The sequence below is a fragment of the Rhinopithecus bieti genome, unplaced genomic scaffold (assembly GCF_001698545.2).
Source record: "Rhinopithecus bieti isolate Rb0 unplaced genomic scaffold, ASM169854v2 scaffold_40017, whole genome shotgun sequence".
NCBI classification, from domain to species: domain Eukaryota; kingdom Metazoa; phylum Chordata; class Mammalia; order Primates; family Cercopithecidae; genus Rhinopithecus; species Rhinopithecus bieti.
The window spans coordinates 366,052-388,997 of record NW_016816550.1 but is presented as its reverse complement, the minus strand read 5'-3'; the positions used below and the strand labels follow the sequence as shown (position 1 = coordinate 388,997).

The window sequence follows — 22,946 nt, the reverse complement described above, 5'->3', positions numbered from 1 at the left end:
ATGCAGATTCAGATTCTGGGTGGGACAGAATTTCTGGGTTGAGATTCTGCAGTTATAACAAGTTCCTGGGTGATGCCCACACTGCTGATCCAGACTACATTTTGTGCAGCTCTGATTCCTCTCATTAGTGTCATAATCTAACTCAGTGATTTTCAAACTTTTTTCTTAAAGCTTTTGAAGAAAGAAAAATAGCTCAAGCAGTCTGAGTATGTGCAAAGTTTAGCAGGCTCAGAGAGACATGAGTATGGGACATCAGTCATCCCACACCCCACAACCATGCTGGGGGGACACTGGTTTAAGGTCATTTGTACCTCTCTACCTATCTCCTTCATTATCCTTATGCTCCTCGAATTTGTGATACAAAGAACAATGTATAGTCAACCTATAGTTTATGTTACTTTAATGTAAATTCTTGGTAAGCAATTTAGGAACCTGCCCCTTTTTTCCTTAAAAATCCACTTGTAGGCCGAGCATGGTGGCTCTTGCCTGTAATCCCAGCACTTTGGGAGGCCGAGGTGGGAGGATCCCCTGAGCCTAGAAGTTCGAGACCAGCCTGGACAATATAGTGAGACCCTGTCTGTACTAAAATTCAAAAAAATTAGCTGGGCATGGTGGCACATGCCTGTAGTTCCAGCTACTGGGGGAGGAGACATGAGCTAAGGTGGGAGGATCACTTGAGCCCGGGAGGTCGAGGCTGCAGTGATCCCTGATCACGCCACTGCACTCCAGCCTGGGTGACAGAGGGAGATCTTATCTCAAACAAAAACACTTGTAACTGCTGCTAATTAGAGTATACCTTCACAGCAATTTAAAGCTGTGGCCTAGGGTGGCCATCCTCTAACTCTGAGCTCGAATAAACTCTATACTTAATTATATCTTCTGAATTCATTATTTAAGATTGAAACTATGAAATCCTTTCTTCAAATTCAACCTGACAACAAAGCCTCATATATCTAACAGGTAGAACTGGGGTGCTTCCAATAGTGAAGTGCCAGAGCTGGTCCACAAAGCTAAATCAACCATGATTACAGCATATATGTTCCTTGTTAATGTACATACCATGAACACTGTTATGCCCTTCTGCTTGATGTTAACTCTCCTTTGCAAGGGAATATCTATAATTAGTGATTAATTGAATTTCTGAAAACTTTCTTTAGGGTCCTAATTTGCAAGAGGTTTTTAGCCTTGTTTGTATAACCATAAATGGCTGGTTTCCACACAGTCACCTGTGGCCACAGTGCCCCACCCAAAGCCTCAGGTATGTATAAATCTGACTTCAGCCCATCTTTAAATTAACTCAAATGAGATGTCAGAGCCTGACTGCTCGGGTTTACGAACTCATTCAAATACATAGTTTAAAGGTAAGCTGTTAAAGTAACATCACCAGTGTCACTCATTTTCATTCTAAGGCCCATCACTAACTTTATTCATTCACACATTATCTGCCTGTTTCCATGAAAATGTAAGTTCCATGATGGCAAGTACTTTCTCTGTCTTGTCATCACTGTAGCCCCACACTCAGAATAGTGCCTAATACATAGTAGGTGTCTGATAAATATCTATGCAACAATTGCCCAAAGAAACTTCACCAAAATTTCCCAAGGCAGGATAGGTAGTCAATGACCATGTTCTCTTGACTGAGCAACTGCAGCGACCATCGTGACCAGTCAACACAATAAGCTGCAGCATTTGCATTGTAATTGAGTTCATTCGAGCAAAGCTATCCTCAGTAGGGACTTTCCCTTCTAGACAGCGTGTACATTTTCATTTTATCTGTCCTCAAACTGACCCTTTGCTCATTATAATAGTAAAAAACACACCCTTGGGGTAGAGATTTAAGATGCTAATGAGACATGCGATATATGAACAAGCATGTACAGGTACTGCTCACGTGCACCCAGAAGACCACCCAGAACATACTAACTAGTAACACCTCTTTCCAACTCCTTATGAATAATTATGGAAGACCCCACAAAGGGAGTCTCCCTAGTGCCAGTCTTTGCTGTCTCATCCTAATGAACAGCCTGCCCTGAATCCTTCTCTCGGGGTATACTGTTTATTCTGCACCTAACTTTCACAACATTCTTTTTCTTTAGCAATAAATTACTCTATGCCGTACCTCCTTTGCTGTGTGTCTCCTGTTTAAATTCTTTTAAGCCGAGAAGAAATCAAGTATCACATCAGCCATCAACATTCCCATTTCTTTTAATCCAAAACCAGACTGATTTGGACCTTCCCTCCATTTGAGTCCAAGTTGGTCTCACCATTATCACCACTCGGGGTCTCGATCCTACTTTCAGCCCTATGGTTATTAGTAGCTGAACTGTACACATTTGTAGCTCCAAAGAAGTGTGTGAGCTAGCTATTTGAAGATAGAAGTCACTACCATCAACATGGTAATTGAAGCAACATAGATGGATGAAACTGTCCAGGAGAGGATAGAGAAGACAGACTGGGTGCTCACTTTGGCAGCACATATACTAAAATTGGAACGATACAGAGAAGATTAGCATGGCCCCTGCGCAAGGATGACACGCAAATTCGTGAAGCATTCCATATTTAAAAAAAAAAAAAAAAAGAAAAAGAGAAGACAGACTGGGTTTGAGCCTCAGGTACTCAATCTTTAAAGAAAATGGTTTCCTATGCTTTGCTGTACCTCCCTAATGTGCCGCACCACCATATATTCAAACCTGTACAAGCAGATTATCACAAATTTCTTCAACTGCAACCTAATTTCTAGACCCTTACTATTCTAGAGGGTATGTTGGACACAGTCATTTATCAGTTTATCAGTGTCTGCTTAAAAATGTAGTATTTTGGCTACCAAAGCAATTACAAATAAAACAACCCTACCACTCCATTTGCTTAACAGTATCAACTGTAACTTAAAAGAATCCTCATGAAATAAATAAGGGTAATGGAAGAATGGGTAAAATCAAATACCAAGTTATTTTTAATGATTTCTTTTCAGACCGATTTTACCAAGAGATGTGTGGTAATACAGAATTGAGATAATTACTGTTTTTTTTCACAAGAAAGTCAACATCCAGAAATTAGAAAATCTCCCAAGATAATGGAAAAATAGCTTTGACATTCTGAAAAATTTCAGAGTTTGATTTTGTTGACCATCAGAACTTCTACCTTCATAAAAAAGAAAACAAACAAAACAAATAATAAAAAAAAGAACTACCCCTAAAGAGAAATATTTGAGGAGGTGATGCCAAAAAAGTCTTGGCTAGTCATGAAAGAAATGAAAAACATTGGCCGGGCGCAGTGGTTCATGCCTGTAATCCCAGCACTTTGGGAGGCCAAGGCGGGTGGATCACGAGCTCAGGAGTTCAAGACCAGCTGGTCAAGATGGTGAAACCCCACCTCTACTAAAATACAAAATTAGCTGGGCATGGTGGCGAGCACCTGTAATCCCAGATACTCAGGAGGCTGAGGCAGGAGAATTGCTTGAACCTGGGAGGTGGAGGTTGCAGTAAGCCAAGATCACACGCCTGTTAACTCTAGCCTGGGTGACAGAGCAAGACTCCATCTCAAAAAAAAAGAAAAGAAAAGAAATGAAAACATCAAGCTCAATGGGAGCAGAGTATAAACTTGTAAAATGGTTCTCTTCCTTAGTTTAATTGCTATTCTTTGTTAACTGTGAGAGTCATTCAATAAATCCCAAAGGGAAGTGAATCAAGTATAGTTGTGGCAGGTTGCCTGCAAGACAGCCACCAGTGGTCCCAGCTTCTTAATATTCACACCCTTGTGTTCTCCTCCTGTGTCCTAGATTAACTCATTGACTTTTAACAAATAGACTATTACAGAAGTGGTGGCGTGTTAGGTTATAAAATAGTGACTTCTGTCCTGAATACTCTTTGATTGCTCATCTTGGGACAAGCCAACTACCAGGTTCTGAGGCAGTTTTGTGGAGAGGCTCATGTGGAAAGGGACCAATGCCTATCACAGCCAACTGAATGAGTTCAGAAGCTGATTTCCTTCCCCCAAGTTGAGCCTTCACAGGAGACTACAGCCGCAACCAATAGCTTGACTATAACCTCATGAGAGAATGTGAAAGCCAGGGGCATCAAGCTAAGCCATACTTGGATTTCTGAAGCACAGAAACCTGTCATAATAAATGTTTGTTATTCTAAACTGCTAAGTGATGGGGTTATGTGTGATAAAGCAATAGATAAGACACTTATAGTCACAGATATCACATTGGCCTTTCACAATCAACTGTACAAACCTGAATTATTATAGCAGACTACTAGATTAAAAGATCTGCTATATATGTGGAAATTAATTAACACTGCTTGACAGCATTTTCTTACTCTTCTTCACATCTCATGGTCCAAATCCAGTAGGTCTTCAAATAATCATTTTCTAATTAAATTATATCACTCCCTAGAAATGCCACACACAAGGTCAAAAGTTCTGTGCATATATATCATCCAGTACCGTTTGTTGCAGAGAACTAACAGGGCCAGGAGGAATTCATTTATCTGTTCTTGGACCTTTTTAGTGTTTATTAACATATTTTTACATGCTTTAAGTTCTATTAGGAAACAAAGACAACCATTTTTCCTCCTCCAAGAAACAGAATTCTGGGGATTCTGACTGTAAGTCTACATGAGAATCAAGGTTGAATCATACCAGTTCTACTCAAGACACATAGTTACTTTGAGGACACTGGGAAAAATTATGACATACCTATGAGACAAAACTAGTGATGCATTAACTGGTAGAAAAGAAGACATGAGGCAAAAAAAGGAATGCCACAGAATTCTAGAGATAAAACCACAAATAGGACGTAAAGAACAACTGAAATAACCTAAGAAAATATATTTATATAAGACTGGATAAGCTCTGGCACACAGTTTAAGGACTTGGAGTTCATTCATTCGTTACTCATAAAGTAATTTGAGAACCTGGAAAGTGCTTAGTTCTGTGCCAGTCACTGGGGGATACAAAGACAGTATTGACATCATCCTCGCCCTCAAGAACACTATTAAAGGATCCTAATCAACTGTGAATAAAATTACTTACATGTAAAATAATTAGAGAACAGAAGGCAGCATATAATACACTGCAAATAATATAATATACGTCCTGGTAACGTGGCAAACTGGAAAGAAATGGACCTAGACACATTAGGCAAAACCTCTAATAGTGGATTAAAAATATGTTTAGGAAATAAATATACACTGCTAAATGAAATTTATAGGAGGCCACTCTTTTGGACTAAGCTTCTCTTCTAGGCCCCAACAGACCAGACTAAAAATCCAAATGAAGTCACCCATCCTAAAGTCACTAAACCTAAACTAAGTTGTTTTCTGACATTGCAAGGAGAAACAGCTAATTTCCTTAGCAGGCCAGTTTATAATCTTCAATAGGCTTGATAATGAAGTTCCCTCTGCTTTAATTCTTACACAAAAAAGTGTCCCGAAGTAACCTGATGTTAACTATTATTTTTCTATTGCCCTGTTTCCTTGTCCTGCTTTACAAGAAAAGTAGCTTTGAAACGACTGCTATGCTCTTTGTTCTTTGCTTCTGCTTTCTTCAGACTTTCTCTGTCTATAAAGCCAACTCCTTCTGCTCATCTCATTAAAACACTGATTCCGTTTCACAGAACGAAGTGTTGCCCAATTCTGGAATCACAAATAAAGTCAATGAAGATCTTTAAACTTAACTTGTTATAATTTTGTCTTTTGATGATACTTTTCTGGTGCAAATTGAGATTATTTACCACATATAGATCTCTGAACCCAGAAGGATTAAGAGGCAAGAAGCAATGGGGGAACAACAAAATGGTACACATTTAGGTAAGTCTAAATAAACTGTAAAGCCACTAATAGTTAATATTCATTTGGGGAGATGGTAGAAATAAAATGTCAGGCCACAAAAATAAAGAAGTTAAGTGAGTGGTGACTAGAATTAAAACAATCCAAGGTCTTTCTGTTATTTTGGAGAAAGATCCCTATCTTTCTTAAGAATCCTTATTCTGATTAATTTTAAATGCAAATATTCATGTTAAAAGATTAACCTCTAAAACAATAAAAATATCATCTATAATTTCCAAAGAAGAAATATAAATATATTTAATTCAAGAGAAGACAGAAAAGAAGCAAAATAGGAAAGAAATGGATAGTAGACAGAAAAAATAATATGGTAGAAATAAAACCAAAACATCAGTAATAACAACACATAATTGTTAAAGCTTTCTCAGATTGGACTGAAAAAGAAAACATAATGCAGTTATGTGTTGTGAAAGAGACATGTCCAGACATGTCTAACTCAAAAATATTACAGACTGAAACCAGAGAGATACAGAACGATACTCTTGGCAAATACTCATCAAAAGAAAAAATAATTATAACTATAATATCAGACAAAATGAATGTTAAAGAAAAAAAATCATAATTGAGAGAAAAGAAAGTCCATAATGACAAAAGAAATGATTCATCTATGAGACATAATCTTAAACTTGCATGTCACTAACAACAAAGCTTAAAATATATAAAGCAAAACTGACAGAATCTACAATCATAGTGGGGATTTTAATGCATCATTCTTAAAAACTGATAAACAGATAAAATATTCATAAGAACTGATGATTTTACTAATATTCATAAAATTTACTATTTGAATATATTCACAGGCTTGTCCTAATCCTGCATCCAACAATTAAAGAAGGTACATACTTTCAAGCACACACAGAACAAACACTGCCCACATACCCAGGCACAAAGCAAGTCTCAACAAATGAAGAATCTTTATTATACATACCAAGTTTTTGAACNCCAATGTATGGTTCAATGCATAAATTCTAATGGAAACTGCAAGATGTCTAGAACTGAAAGACAACAAAAATTTCAAATTAAAACTGAAATGCAGTTAAAGTTGTACTTAGATGAGAATTTACAGCCTTTCATGAAATTATTAGAAAAGATGGTTTAAAATATCAATGAGCTAAGGATTGACAAAAGAGAAAATCCAAGGAAACCCAAAGAAAACAGAAGGAAGAACAGATATTAATGAAATGAAAACCAAACAATAGAAAGGATGAAACTGAAAGGCTGGTTCTTTGAAAATACACAAAATAGACAAATTTTCAGCATTAATGGAAAAAAGGGAAGAAAGAAATAATGCTAGGAATGAAAAGGGAACAAAAGTAGGTGTCATTAAAATTTCAAAATGAGACATTACTATAACAACTTTATAAACTTGAAAGCAGGAAAAATGGACAACATTCTGGAAAATATTAATACTTGATTTAAAATGTGGGGCACAGAAGACAGTTGCCACAGGAGGCTAGGACTGCAGTTATCAAAAGAACATCACAGATAAGATGGTATTTGAAGATGGGAAGCCTTGGGAAAAGGCATGCCAAACAGGGAGAATGAGAGTGAAAGCATGGGATAAAACAATCTCAAGTAAATAGGATAGACGTGGAGCACAAGGTGAAAAAGGTAAGCTGAAGCCAGATTCTAGTACAGAGGTTCCCACTCTGCCTGGACATTTGAATCAACTGGAGAGTTTTAAAAAAGAAAAAGCTCAGGCTAAACCTCAACAATCTCTGGGCTGGGCTATGATTTATAATCTCAAAAATCTATTACCTAAGTTTTGTTCAAAGGCTTTTAATATTGACAATTAAATGTGTGCAAACAAGAAAACCTTTGTTTTGTGTATTTTGTTACTTTAAACCTAAATTCCTTAGCCTGTCCCCAATATTTTTTTTCCTGAGTCTGATTGCTGGGGATGCCCCAATATTTTATTTCATTTTATTTATTGATTTTTTTAGAGACAGGATCTTGCTCTGTTGCCCAGGCTGGAGTACAGTGGCACGATCATTGCTCACTGCAGGCTCAAACTCCTGGGCCCAAGCATTCCTCCTGCCTTAGCCTTCTGAGTAGCTCGGATCACAGGCATGAGACACTGGGCCTGGCTCCTGACATTTTCAAATGACACGTTTTAATTATTTCCTCTTCCCAGCTGCAAATCTTTATATTTGTAGAAAATGTAAACTAACTACATTAGCATAAGCACAACACAAATAAAAGGCAAAGCTCCTTCTAAAGTCAACTAATAAATAGTGGAGGCACCGTGGAATCAAACATTGCTCTTGCTAGGAAGAAAGGACTTTTAATATTTTGAATTATTTGTGTCAATGCTTCTACCTCTAACCAGATGCACTGTTAATCCAGAACTCACTTTTCTTGAAAAGGCAAGTCACAGGCTGGGAGAAAAGATTTGCAATACTTACATCCAAGAAAGGACTTCTGTCCAGAATAGAGAAAGAATTCCTACAAATCAATAAAGACAACTGATTTTAAAATACACAAAATACTTGAACGTCTTACAAAAGAGGAAATCAAATCTCCATGTGTGCTCTCACCCCACCAAAATAGCATCAGGCAGCAGAGAAGCTAAAGGGTTAGATTTTTAAAATTATTGTTATGGACACTTCGGAAACTAACCATTTATCATGAACAGAATACAATGAAAAGTCAATGTCAATGAAAAGTGAAAGTGTGAGGCAAATTAAATCTAGATAACACTATACATCTGCAGAATGGCTAAAATAAAACAGACTGAGAATAACAAGTGTTGGTGAGGATGTGGAACAACTAGACCTTTTTTACATTGCTGATTGGAGTATAAATTAGTATAACCACTTTGGGAAAATGTTATATAGTACTTTCTAAAGCTAAACATACCTTATTTCTAAGCAATCCTGCATGTGTATTTATGTCCACCAAAAAGCATATACCATAATGCTCATTGCAGCTGTATCATAGTAGCCCAAACCTAAAAAACAACTCAAATGTCCAGAAGAATGGATAAACTGTGCTATATTTGTGTAATGTAATCCTATACAACAATGAAGACAAGACTATGTTTACATGCATCATGTAACTAACTCTTGCAGATACAATGTTGAGTGAAAGAAGCTACACGAAACAGTCCACACTGTGTGATTCTATTTATTTGAAGTTGAAGAAGAGACAAAACTAATCTATGGGAATATAATTCAGATTAGTGGTACTCCTGAGCAGGGTTGAGGGGATGTGAGAGGGCTGTGGTTACTGACTGAAAAGGGACACCAGGGAACCTTCAAGGGTGCTGAAATACTCTGTATATAATTTGGGCAGTTGTTTACACTGGTTTGTACATATGAGCAAGTTCAAGTTGCACACTTAACATTTTGTGTTTTTTACCATAAGTAAATGTTATATTTCAAAAAAAAAAAAATTGGGCGGAAGATAATAAAAGAAAACAAAAAAAGTATTTCAATTTGTGTCCTTTAAGTTTCCTTTGAAAGAGGAAAGGACATTACACACAAGTCATTCAGAGTTGAAACATGAACACTTGATAGTTTTAAAGGAAAATCAACTTTGGTCCAAATGTTTCACATTAAAAGTATGTTATTCTGAGATCTGAATTTAATTTAGAAAGTATATAGATTTCTTACTTACCAAAGTATACCAATAAACACACAGTTTGCAAAAAGATAAACCATGGGTTGGGCTCTATTTAGGATTTTACAGAAAAGCCTCATTTCAATATATAATGAAATAGAAATTACGAAACAGAGATGTGAAAAATTTTTGAGCTACATACGTTTCCACAGAAGAGCTCTCCTTAATTCACTAAAAATGCTGACCTTTTGAAGAGGGTACAACTGAAGGTTTAAGCAGTGTCCTTTGTCAAAGTTGTAGTAGGGTTTACTCTATGCAGAGATCAGGCTAATAAATGCATCTANACATTACACACAAGTCATTCAGAGTTGAAACATGAACACTTGATAGTTTTAAAGGAAAATCAACTTTGGTCCAAATGTTTCACATTAAAAGTATGTTATTCTGAGATCTGAATTTAATTTAGAAAGTATATAGATTTCTTACTTACCAAAGTATACCAATAAACACACAGTTTGCAAAAAGATAAACCATGGGTTGGGCTCTATTTAGGATTTTACAGAAAAGCCTCATTTCAATATATAATGAAATAGAAATTACGAAACAGAGATGTGAAAAATTTTTGAGCTACATACGTTTCCACAGAAGAGCTCTCCTTAATTCACTAAAAATGCTGACCTTTTGAAGAGGGTACAACTGAAGGTTTAAGCAGTGTCCTTTGTCAAAGTTGTAGTAGGGTTTACTCTATGCAGAGATCAGGCTAATAAATGCATCTAGTTAGAAAGCCATCTCCATTCTAATTACAGTCTGTGCTATAGAGAAGAGGGAGTCTTTTAGATCCACTCATTTTGGTAACAGATCAATTTATGCTTTTACTAGGCTTTTGGTTTTTGGATGACTCATCAAGAATAAACTGATTGCAAATAATCTACTGCACCTATTGATAAAATTCTCTTTAAATCAAGTGTAAGCATTCCATACTTCAGTACAAACTGGGGCATTGGGATGGCTGAATCGTAGGATGTAATCTCTTCTCTAGATTGTGTTTATTCAATCCAACCCAGGAAAGAGGAAAGGGAAGAATTCATGCTCATTAGAACCGATGAAGCAAAGAATAGAGACTCATTTCCTTTTTTAAAAAAATGAAATCCAGACTTTAAAAACTCAGCTGAAATCTTTGTATTTATTTCACGGATTTCAGATCCGAGGATTTCAAAGGCCTGAAATGATATGAAGGCTCTATTTCTGCAGACAACAATGTATTCTGTTCATGATAAATGGTTAAAGTTTCTGAAGTGTCCATAACAATCATTTTAAAAATCTAACCCTTTAGCTTCTCTGCTGCCTGATGCTATTTTGCTGGGGTGACACATGGAGAGGTGTGTCAGTGTGTGAGATGGTCCACTTGCCTGCAATGTCCTGAAGAGCAAGATGGAATAGAAATGTATTTAAAAACTTTCATAAGAACCAAAGAACAGAACCAGAACACAGCTGCTTGTAATTGCTCTATTTATTAATACATATATCACAAATGTTCACAATATCAATGCATTCTTGTTGGCATGCTAGACAGAGGTATTATTTTTGAAGATCTTTTAAAATATTTTGACTTGTTCCCCTTCACACTCATTTTAAATTGTTCTGATGAGGTCCTCAATGTCTATAATGTCAATGCAAGAAAAAAAATACAGAGAGAAGTAGTAAAATAACACAATAGCAATTAATTGGGGAAAAACAAAATATCATGGCCTTCATGAGAAGCAACAACACAGCTTTGTAACAGGATTATACAGGTTTCAACTGAGAGGCAAAGATGCACTAAACTGCCTACACATACCCAGGTATGTAACAAGCAAGGAGGCCACCTAAAGCTCAGTTTCCTTCATGCATGACACATGCTTTTTTTCTCCTCATGGACAATTATCGATGTGTTTCTTTACATGTCTTAGGCAGCCTGAAGAAGGTAGGAAAGCCTTAGTAGAGGGAAAATCAAACCAAATGAGATTAAGTCAAAAGAACAGATAACTATCGTCTGCTTATCTACCTAAAGGTGTGTGGCATTTACCACAGTGAGGAGCTAACAGGAGCCTCCCACACTACATGCAGGGCCCAAAGGGGCCAGCGATGGTGTGATAACCAGTCACCGATGATGAGTTGCAGTTGGACCAAGTACAGATGGAGGGGCTGGCCCATGCAGGGCCTCGGGGTGAGGTTCACTAGGACTAGCTGCAGGGGGACCTGGCTACACTCTGTGGCACAACAAGGCTTCACAAAATGGACACTACAAGTGACACGGGCTGAAAGGTGGAGCAGAGACTGGGTGGGAGTGTCAGTTGCACGTGGGGGGTAAGGGATAGGGGGAGCAGGGCAGGTGTATTATGTACTGTGCTCTAACATTCTTTGGAAGTCTTTCAAAGATTGCTGCAGTTCCTTTTTAAAACAGGTCACTTATTCCGTCGTTCTTGAAAGACTAAGAGAGAAATTAGAACATGTGAGTGATTGACCAGTAATAAGGACTTGAAAAGAAAGATAACAAGCTGAAAAAAGCATTTCCACATTTTTCACAAAAGAACCAATTATACTTCCTTCCCAGAACCACGGAAATGAGATTTCTGCACATGGACAAGTGCCACCAAGATCAGGTAGCTCAATGGCCAGGGAGTACTCCTGCACATTTGAAGGGTATTATGTGTCCCAAAGGGGATCCCTCAAAATTAAACACTCCCCACTGTCACCTACCTTCTCCTTACACCATCTCATACTGATTGGCCGTGATGAACCGGGACAGACAGCAGGCCAGCAGCATGCCAATTAACTGTTGCCAGGGAGAAAAACGAAAACGAGAATCTCAAGTCACCGAACCACACCCTCTTAATTTTAATTAATACTTTTATATATTTATGGGGGATAATGTGATTTTTGATATATGTGTATCACTAGACATAATTTTGTCAACAACCAAGTGTTTCTGTATGTAAATGGGGAAAGGGCACTAGAGCAAAAGATAAAACCTGATTTCAACCATGGGATCTCAGTTGTTGGGAGTCTAACTGCAGAGCCAACTGGAAGTTCTCTAACTGGCCATTATGTTCCAGCTGTAGCTCACTCTGGCCATTTAAGAACAACTTTTGACACTTAAGGAGTATTAAAATTTGTTCATGTTATGAGAGTAATAAAAAAAATTAAGGAACACAGAATTTAGTGATATATTAACTAAAAGGCTAAAATTCAATTCAAATCTATAGCACATGCATTTGGAAGATTTCTCAGCACACTATGATATCTCAACCATACCCAGCTGACAAAATAATAGTTCTTTCCTTGAGGCAAGAATAGAGACCCTATTCTTGATGAGGCACATTCACCAGTGAGGTAAGAAAGCCACAGCTTATGAAAAGGTAGGAGGGGCTAGGGGAAAGTGGGGCTTTATATTCTGTCTCTTGACTATGTAGATATCTTACGCCTAAGTGGGCTCATCTACACCCAGGGCCCACCTCCCAGTTTTTCTAGGGGCCTCAGGACAACCAGTGATGTAGTACCTCTACCTCCTCAGAAGATTCTAGTCCTCCACTTGTCTTTGTGCCTTGATCTAAACTGTGCACAAGTGAATCTAATAAAGATGATTGTGATACCCTCAAGACACCCTTAAGCACATCTTGTTCTGTTCATCAGAAAAGAAAATTTCCACTCATGAATCTGGAGGATCAGTATCCTTTAGAGAGGAGCCCAATTGTGCACTTGAGTCTAGAGGCTGCTTTCTCTTGGTCAGTGTAGTCCCTTCTCTTTAGACAACTGGGCATGTTTTACTGGATCAGACCTGTGTCACTAGAAGTGCGACCCCAGGACCAAGAGCATCACGATCGCCTGGGACCTTTTTAGAAATGCACATTCTCAGATCTCACCCCAGACCTGCTGAATCAGATACGCTGGGGGTTGGGGCCCAGCAACTGGTGTTTTAACAAGCCTTCAAGGGCAGGGAACTGCTCATCCAGTCTACCTAGTCACCCTCATCTTATAGATGAAACACCTACTGCCACTTCAGGTCCCACTGTTGGTCAGGGAAACACCTTAACTCCATTCTCCTGGCTCTTAACCTACCCGTGCAGGTTCCAGTTCTCATTTCTTATCGTCCTTTTTCAAATTAAAATTGTGCTGTGAAATATGCAAACTATAACCTCTTTCAGGTAAGGAAGCATCATCATCGTATTGGACTCGTCCTATCTCCTACCAAGGTTCTGGCCAACATCATTTGGTGCCATAAAATACATAGTCTCATGCACTTACTGCCAAGTGGCTGAAGATACCATGGCTATAACCTTTAGAATATTCTGCCAAATGAGAAACTAAAATATGAGTGTAATGACCTTGAACCTTATAGTTTGTCTCTTTTTATTAGAACTTCCATTTTCCAGGACCAACAAACAGCAGAACACACTTGATAATGTCAAAAATCAAATAAGTGTCAGAGGTACATAACACATTCAGGTAGAACAAATTACAGTCATCCCTTAGTATCTGTTGGAGATTTGTTCCAGGACCTCCTGAGGATAGCAAAATCCTAGGATGCTCAAGTCCTTGATACAAAATCGTGCAATATTTGCATATAAGCTATGCACATCCTCCTTTATACTTTAAATCATCTCAAGATTACTCATAATACCTAATACAATGTAAATGCTGTATAAATAGTTGCTATACTATATTGCTTTTATTTGCATTATTTTTTGTTGTATTGTTATTTTCAATCCATAGTTGGTTGAATCCATGGATACAGAACCTGCAGATATGGAGGGCTGACTGTATTGAATATCCAGGCTGGAGTGCAGTGGTGCAATCTCGGCTCACTACAACCTCTACCTCCCAGGTTGAAGTGATTCTCCTGCCTCAGCCTCCTGAGTAGCTGGGATTACAGTTGTGCACCACCACATTCAGCTAATTTTTGTATTTTTAGTAGAGATGGGGTTTTGCCATGTTGACCAGGCTGGTCTTGAATTCCTGGGCTCAAGTGATCTGCCTGCCTCTGTCTCCCAAAGTGCTGGGATTACAGACATGAGTCACTGTACCTAACCTGTATTGAATATTTACCACAACCTGTACAATATTACAATCTCAGTTTTCCAGATAAGAAAATTGAGGGTTATGAGAGGTTAAAGAATACGCCCCAAGCTACACAGGTAATTCTCAGAGCTTAATGTTGTACCCTCTCGTCCTATCTAAGAATAGCCTCAGCTCTGTCCTGCCCTCTACATAGAAAAGGTAAACAAGTCTTCTCAAGGGCCCCCCAAAAGAAAAGAATGACTGGCACATCTTAGCAGCATTTAGACCCTGGAGGAGGCCAGACGGGAGGATGAGGGTCAGAAAATGGATGGGTAGTAATAGGGTCTGTGTTTTCTTATGAGTACCTTTTCCTTTTGGATTTCACAGACTTAAGTCTTTTTGTTATAAAAGCAATAAATGAATTCCCTTTAGGTGCTACCAGAGGCAGGAACAAGGGTGATCTCTGGCCTTAAAAGTTAATACAGCAGGCCAGGTGAAGAGGTCAGAATTATAATACTGGATCTATAGTAGCTGCCCAACTTCAAGCGAGTCACTCAACCCTCCCCTTCTGGAAAATGGCTCTACTGTCTTTACTCAGGACTACAATATTACATGTTATGGGGAATTAATCCAGCCTAACAGGTTCCGAGTCTAGCAAAGCCCTGGGTCTATTTACCTTAGACACAGAAGTACTAAACACAGAAGACCAGAGAACACGCCACCACACACACACATGCGTATGTACATATACACAATGTCACAAATTGAACAATAAACATGTCCATGCTGAGACATCCCATGGTTCTTGGCTTCCAGGGCATTTTGGGGGTGGGGATAGGATAGGGGTGCTGTACGTGCATGCTCCATCTCTCACTCTCCCCACAAGCCCTCGAGTGAAAGAGCAGTTGCCAAAGATGCAACGAAGAGGTACCCTACTAAACAGATTCAACCTTCTGCTCTAAATTTATAGGGCAGCAGACTCTGCCCATCAAGTCCAGACAAATGAGGTTTACCTTGAGAGGGCAAAGGCAATGGAAGTTTGTAGAGAGAAGTGTTTAATGCTTGACACAACCCTGCTGCTGTTCAAAAACAGCACTCGAGAGCTTTCAGTTAGCTAAGTTAGCTAACAGGGAACAAAGTTCTTGCCCAGTGTATTAAAAGGCTAGACCCAGCTTAGTTTTCCTAATACTTTATACCACCTTTAATCTTTGAGACAATAGATGTGCATGGCCAGTTTCTTCCAACAGATGATAGCATGGAGGTCGTAAGAGCAAGCAAAGAAAGGGGCAAGAAAAAGGTCGAGGGCAGGAGAGCAAAAGTGGGAGGGAGGGAGGGAGGGAGAGAGAGAGCTCTGTTCTTTCCTACCCACTTTGTCCTCTCTGTGGCCTCTACTTAGTAGACCCTTCTTTATTATAGGAAGGCTAAGGCATAGGCCAACACAACTGGTTCATCAATATCAGACAACATGTGCTAAATTTTACTATGACATTGGCTCTAAAATTTCTGAACACATGTAGCCAAAGGTCTGGTTCCAGGTCACTGACCAGGATCAGTAGGGCTGGTTCTTTGTGAATGGGCATCTGGTAAGTGGCCACCATTGTCCCAGGGATGCCCTGGATCTACGGACATCTGGAAGCCAACTTCAGCTTTCAAGAGCCCTGAGGCTGATGGCACCATAAATAGCTGCAGTTCCTGGTGCATCTGGCTGGCAAATGCCAGCCACAGCCATTCCTCTCCCTGCCCGAACTTGGGAGCAGGTCTCAAGTGTCTGCTCTGCTGGACCTGCCTGGCCACATGGGTGAGCAGTACTGGCACCATGGTATGATGTCACTGGGCTTTGTGTTTTATCACCCCAACAACTATGTGGTACCTTGATGAGACCTAAACTCACTGCAGAGAGTTTCAGAGTTGGGACTCCTTAAGGTCAAAGCCCCTCTCTTACTGCCCTAGAGGGTCACAGTACATATTCAACAATTCACAAATCACAGATTTCTTTAAGGTAGCACAGAGAGATTAATCAGGCCAGATAATTATTTGTCTAATCATACATTTCTTCATTGGGATGTGTGAGAGAAGAGTGGAAGAGAGGTATTAATCAGATTCATTACTTGGAGAAGGATCCATTTGATTCATCTCATTAATGAAAACAGGAATCTCCTAATACCACACATACACTCATGCTCATGGCCACATGGGAATATTCTTGGATGATAAGGTGTTTCATTCATGAGATTCCACATTATTTGAGGCTCTCTTCTCCTAATGTACAGTATCAGCATAATGTCCCTTTATGGTTCTAGAATAGCTAGTAGGGGAGACTTCAGCAATATTTTTTTTTCCTCCAATGGGACAGGCCTCCTCAAATGCCAAACACAAGAATGCTCTTTTGATGTTAACAATATGGTGCTACACATACATGTGTTAAGTAAACAGGATGTTCAAGGCTGTCAAGTGCATCCTGCACATTTGCATCAGTCACCAGGGTTTGGGGATCCTCTAAAATGTCCCTCAGTCATTAGAGTGACGTTGCTGAGTATTATTATCGAAATATTACAGCAACTAGAATAAATTTCAGAGTAGCAATTGCTTTTCAAATGTCTCTGGAGACTGAGTTAATTTGCATTGTTTGTGACCCCACTCTGGTTTGTCTATGTGTTGGAGTGTTGAGGGTTTAATTCACTTCATGGGCTTCAAAACAAAACAAAACAAAAAACAACGAAGCATGGTACAAGATAGTTTTGAAATTGCAACAAGGAACACACTTGTGTTGGCTGAGCCCACATGCTCTTGTGAGATAAAATGTTGCACAGGTTTTGTAACTGCTTAGGAAGAAAAGCTCTTCTACTTCTCTAAGGCTGTCTACTTGTAAAAAACAAACCATCAGGCTAAAATTCTATGCCTTAATCTAAGCGAGGGTTACACAGCTATGTTCATTTTGTGGTAACTTATTAAGCTGTAAACATAATTTATGCACCTTTCCGTATATTCTACATTTCAATTAGAAAGTTTCAGGAACAAACTGGAATAAAATTAAAGTATATCTGCATTGCTAAGCAGGAGGGCCAGAGATACAGATGGGTAGGGAAAAAGTAATTAGAGTCTGAGATAGCCTATATAGAAATTAGAGTTGTGGTTTGTTGTAGACACCAGGTCCTAAATAAAAAGAAATTAAAAAATAAAAAAAGAAATGAGAGCTGTGGAGACATTACTCAGACAACATTAATTGGGCTTTGTTTGAAAAACGATCTGTTGGTCTGAACAAAGTCTGAGTTAAACATAAACAAAGTTTGCTCTTGCTTGTTAACTATACATGTTGATTCTTCTACCCAAAGCCACATTATAGCAAGGATGTATCATTTGTCTGGGAGATCAGAAGCCTATGGGACCATGCCCTGCCTGGTGGAGGTGGGCTACGTTTTAGATTTAGCTTAATCTTATTCTATCCTCCAGTGTGTGTGGTTTACTTAATTGGCATAGTACTTCTCCCATTGTTTTCTTGAGGGTAGGTACAGATAAAGGGCTATAAAATTTAGTACATAAAATTTTATTTCCTCTTAAGAACCACGTAAGAATACTCAAACCTCTTACAAATGCCAAACTTAGAGATTAAAATAATGATCACAAGTCGAAGTTTGCTAAATTTAGGCTTTCTTTAAAGGGAGAGATCTCATCCGTAATACACGGGAACTAAGAGAGAGCAAAAAAGGGTCAGGTCAATCAGGAAAAACGCTTCTCCCAAATCCAGATCAGCCATTTGCTGTTTTGAGTTGTTTATGATCCAATTATGCCAGCACGTTATTCAGTTAACCTCCATTTGACCTACAGAAGTAACCAGTTGTTTTTCTGGAGCTAGTCATTAGTGTAACTGTAACTGATATTCCCTTGATGACAAAACTTCATTTGAGTTGAAAAAGAAAAATCAATAAACAGATCACCTGAGGACTAATGAGCAAGGAGCTTTGACCCCATCTATCAGCTTTTCCCAAAGCACAGGAAGGCAGGCAGAGAATCTGGAGGCCAGGGAGGGAGGCAGGGGAAAGGTTAGACCAGGTTCTGCACAATTATGAAGCTACCTGGGAGAATGCGATTCCAAACGCCACTCCAGCGATGATTCCCATGTTAGTCTCCATGAAACTAGTTACCAGATCATAACAACCCTGGAAAGAGAAAGACACTGTCTTGGAGACATGTTTTTACTCAGGCCAAGCTGGGCTATGTGTACTCGAAACACTCCCAACATACACTTCAACCTTAATTCAGCAAATACAATTGCAACTCACTCCAGGGATTTATTAGCATTCTTTTCAAACTTAAAAAAATAAGAAAAGGTTTCAAACATACACAAAAATACAGAGACACATGACCCTTCCCCTAACATCACAAATTAACATCTGGTCAATCTTGCTTCTTTTGAACCTCCCCAACTCCCATCCCATTTAAAGTCAATCCCAGACACAATTTCATCGACAAATATTTCTGTGGTAGGATGCAATTTAGCAAGAAATCTCTAAGATCTATGAAGCAAACACTATAGAGACAAAGCAGTAGACTTGAAAAGACATTCCGCATTGAGATTGAACAGGAAATCTCAGCATCATAAACATGGTTACTAGCATTTTGACAACAAATGACAAAATCTTGAATAAACAATTCGGAATCATCTGGCTGGAGGGAAGTGTTTGAATATCTGCCAACCTTATGGCGTTTTAGGGTTCTTCCTAATGAGACCATTAGGATTTTTTAAATAGGGAAACCCTGTGTTCTAGGGTCATCTTTTCCAGAGAGAAAGAGAATTTGTAAGTATATTTATTTGAAACTGGCCAAATCAACCTAGAGTTCTGAACTGACTTATTCAGCTAGGAAGACATGGTCTTTTTCCAGTTTTCTGGAAAGGGGCTTCAACTAAAATGTATAAAGTCTGTGAAAAATAAAGACATTAATTTGATAAACAGATTAAAGCTGGTTCTTGTTTATCAAAATGTCACACTAAGTTTTAATAACATTTGAAGAACAAAAAAACCCCAAGCATGTTTCCCTTTTTTAAGTTCAAATTTGACAATTTAACATTTCTCATAGCTTGTAAAAAATTCTGCCAATGCTGTGTCTTCTATTAAGTGATATCTATATACATTTATAGTCTGCTTGCAGGGAAAAAAAATGATGCATTAACTTACCAGTAGTGCTTTCAGACATATTTTCTTTTGTTATTTAAGTTCAGGGGTACATGTGCAAGTTTATTATATAGGTAAACCTGTGTCGTGGGGGTTTGTTGTACAGATTACTTTGTCACCCAAGTATTAAGCCTAGTACTCATTAGTTGTTTCTCCTGATCTTCTTCCTCCTCCCACCCTCTACCCTCCTATAGGCCCCAGTATGTGTTGTTCCCTTTGTGTGACATGTGTTTTCAATGCAATCGACAAACTATACTTCTTAGTTATCTGATGCAAATTTGAAGGCCAGGGTGGGAGTGGGAAAGGAAATACATTATCACTCATGGGGAGTTTTAAAATTTGATTCCCCATAGTAGAAGCTTATTGATTTCACTGTTACTAGTGAAACTCTATATCACCTTTTTTTTTCTTTTCTTCTTTTCTTTTCTTTCTTTCTTTCTTTTTTTTTTTTTTTTGAGACAGAGTCTTGCTCTGTCACCCAGGCTGGAGTACAATGGCCTGATCTCAGCTCACTGCAACCTCCACCTCCAGGGATCAAGCGATTCTCCTGCCTCAGCCTCCCGAGTAGCTGGGATTACAGGTGTGTGCCACTATGACTGGCTAATTTTGTATTTTAGTACAGATGGGGTTTCACCATGTTGGCCAGGTTGGTCTCAAACTCCTGACCTCAGATGATCCACCCATTTCGACTTCCCAAAGTGCTGGGATTACAGGCATGAGCCACCATGCCCAATCTCACACAATTTTTCAAAAGGTAGTAGAAGAGAGAAGAATTTGGGTTAGAAAGAAGACAAAATGAAAAGAGATGTGGATATTCTAACACTTTCCCAAAAGGTAGCAGCTAAGACGGCAGTTTGCCAGGCTGGCCATCATTACTGTATCTTCTCCCTGCAGTGATAATGGGGCTAAGGAATGAGGTACAGATCAGCACCAGTGTTGTGTAAACTCAAAATTTGGAAACAAAAGCCTGATAATACAACCCAGAGAGAAGCAAAATGAGTATTTTCTTATTCTGCAAAATAGTTTGGCATAGATTTTTTTTCTGCGCACTTCAATTCTACACTTAAAATGAATATATTTTCTGAAGTATGATTTCTACTCCATTCTAGAAGATTTTAGACTTGGTCACATTATTTTTTGTAAGGCCACTCTAACCAGTAGGAGAAACCAGAAAAAGGAAATAACTGCCTGGCATTAGTACAACTGTGCCAAAATAGTTCTCTCTAAACCTTGCTCCTCAATGTATGGATGTTGAATGAGCAGTATTTATTCACCTAGGAGCTTGTTAGAAATGCAGAATTGGAGGCTCCACCCCAGACCTACTGAATCAGAATCTGCCAGATCCATGGGTTATTCCTTTTGACATATTTTTAATGAATTTTAACCAGATCTCCAGACGCTTCACATGCCCATTAAAAGGTGAGAAGCACTCTTCTATAAGAAATGTTTTCTCATTATTTTTTATTCCAAATAAGAAAGCAAGTTAATGAACATATCAGTAATAGGATTAATTAAAATGAGAAAAGTGACTTAGTTTTTTTTTCTGTTTTGTTTTAAACAATAAGAGACCAATGTCAAAATAAAAGTTTGCCATCTCTGGATTTTCTGTTATTTACTGCATGAACCCCAAAGTTCATTTTCCAGGTCTCAGCACAGATCTGCATACTGCAAGAGCTGATTTAATACTACAACCACAGGCCATGTTTGCATTCAACCTTAAATTTTCCCCTAAACTATGATCTTATCTACTCACAACAACCTCTCTCAATTCCCTAATACGAAAGTCTGGTTGTCAGGTGTGAGATAAATCTACACAGACCTGCTAAGTATCCTAGGAAACACTCAGAACAGTTCATTTGCTCGCCCTCTCAGCATGTCTAAATCAACAATCACCAATGGAAAACATCTGCAAGTGACTGACTTTAACTACTAGGAGTAGAACACTAGTTCCAGATAGGTTATGGGAAGAGGTATCTCTGTAGCTGCCAAGCAGAATAACTATGTTCCTCTTGCCCTTACAAACTGTCAAATAATTCCTATGAAGTAGGATTTCAGCCAATGCTATTAGCCAACTGAACCTGCAGACATTTCATCATCCTGCTAGCAAAACCAAAATAAAACCTGTCCCCAAATCCAAACAATAAATATCCTATTTAACTCTACATACTTTCCTCCTGTTCTCTCCCAGTTATCCGTACAAGACAGGTTTCTCAAGCTTCCTGGTAAGAGCCAAGAATCATCTTTCTGTGCTATCAGAGTACAGGGTCTAAGACACCACAGGATCTACAGGGATGATCCATTTATTCTAAATCATAGGATTCCATATAACTAGAATGTGGCAGTAGTTAAGCCTCCTAGGGGAAGGAGTCACTGGGAGGACGGGTAACATTTATGAGCATCTACTATTACCCCATCCCCATCTCCCACCTTGTATAGATTAGGTGTCTGAGATTTAGTCAGGAGAAGTAATGTGTCTCATAAGTTCAGGTGGGCATTAAATAAAAATGTCTAAGGAAACTTGGTAGACAAATTTTAGTTTTCATTCACTTTTCTCCTCTGAGGGAGCCAGGTTGGAGGCTATAAGGTAAGTAAGAGAGAAGTTAAGCAGATCTTCTAAGTATTTGAGGTGGCCAGGAAAATATAAAGTTGGATTACAGTGGGGAGGTGGAAAGTGAGGTCAGTGTGTAGGTTTATCAATGAAATGAAAAAAGGTGACCCTATCTCTCTTTCTGGAAATAATTGTAAGGATTATAGATGTACTATAAGATACGTCTCCAAACTTGTTTTTACATACTAACAAAAGATCCTCCCTATAAGAAACTGTTGCATCATTAATAAAAGACTCCATGTGATACAGAAGACAAATTTCACCATCATCATTTACATTACAGTTAACATGTATCACATCTGTGTCATAATCTGTGCCAGGCACTGTGCTGTTGACACTTTATCTCATTAAATCTTCAAATCAAGCACAAGGAGCATGTATTATTATTATTCCCATTTTACAGACGAGAAAAGCAAGACTGAGAAAGGTTAAGTAACTTGACCGAGATCACATAATCAACAGTGGCTTAGTCAGAACTTCTACTGGAGCCTGAGCCTGACACTAGACCCCGTGTTCCTGACTTCTGGATCCTCAATTTTCACAAAAGAAGAGGAAGTTTGAGTGGCAAAAAAAAAAAAAAAAAAAAAAAAAAGTTTTGGTAAGTTACTAGAAGATTTAAATTTCAGTCTAGATTTTTTTGTTTAAGCCTCAAATGAAAGGCTTTCTTTAATCAGATAACTGACCAGCCAGTGATTTTAGTCCAACTATGACACACCAGTT

General features: G+C 38.5%; 1 protein-coding gene across 1 annotated transcript in view; it reads right to left on the bottom strand.

Annotated features, from left to right (window-relative positions):
- Window positions 1–10,902: 10,902 nt before the first annotated feature.
- TSPAN7 (tetraspanin 7) overlaps window positions 10,903–22,946 on the bottom strand; it is a 38,160-nt gene continuing 26,116 nt past the window's right edge. Inside the window, exons 7-9 of the mRNA XM_017854958.1 lie at window positions 18,521–18,604; window positions 12,150–12,225; window positions 10,903–11,880 (exon numbers count right to left, since the gene is read on the bottom strand). Of these exons, the coding sequence (XP_017710447.1) occupies window positions 12,157–12,225; window positions 18,521–18,604 (153 nt within the window). The 3' untranslated portion in view covers window positions 10,903–11,880; window positions 12,150–12,156. The remainder of the gene's footprint in view (window positions 11,881–12,149; window positions 12,226–18,520; window positions 18,605–22,946) is intronic.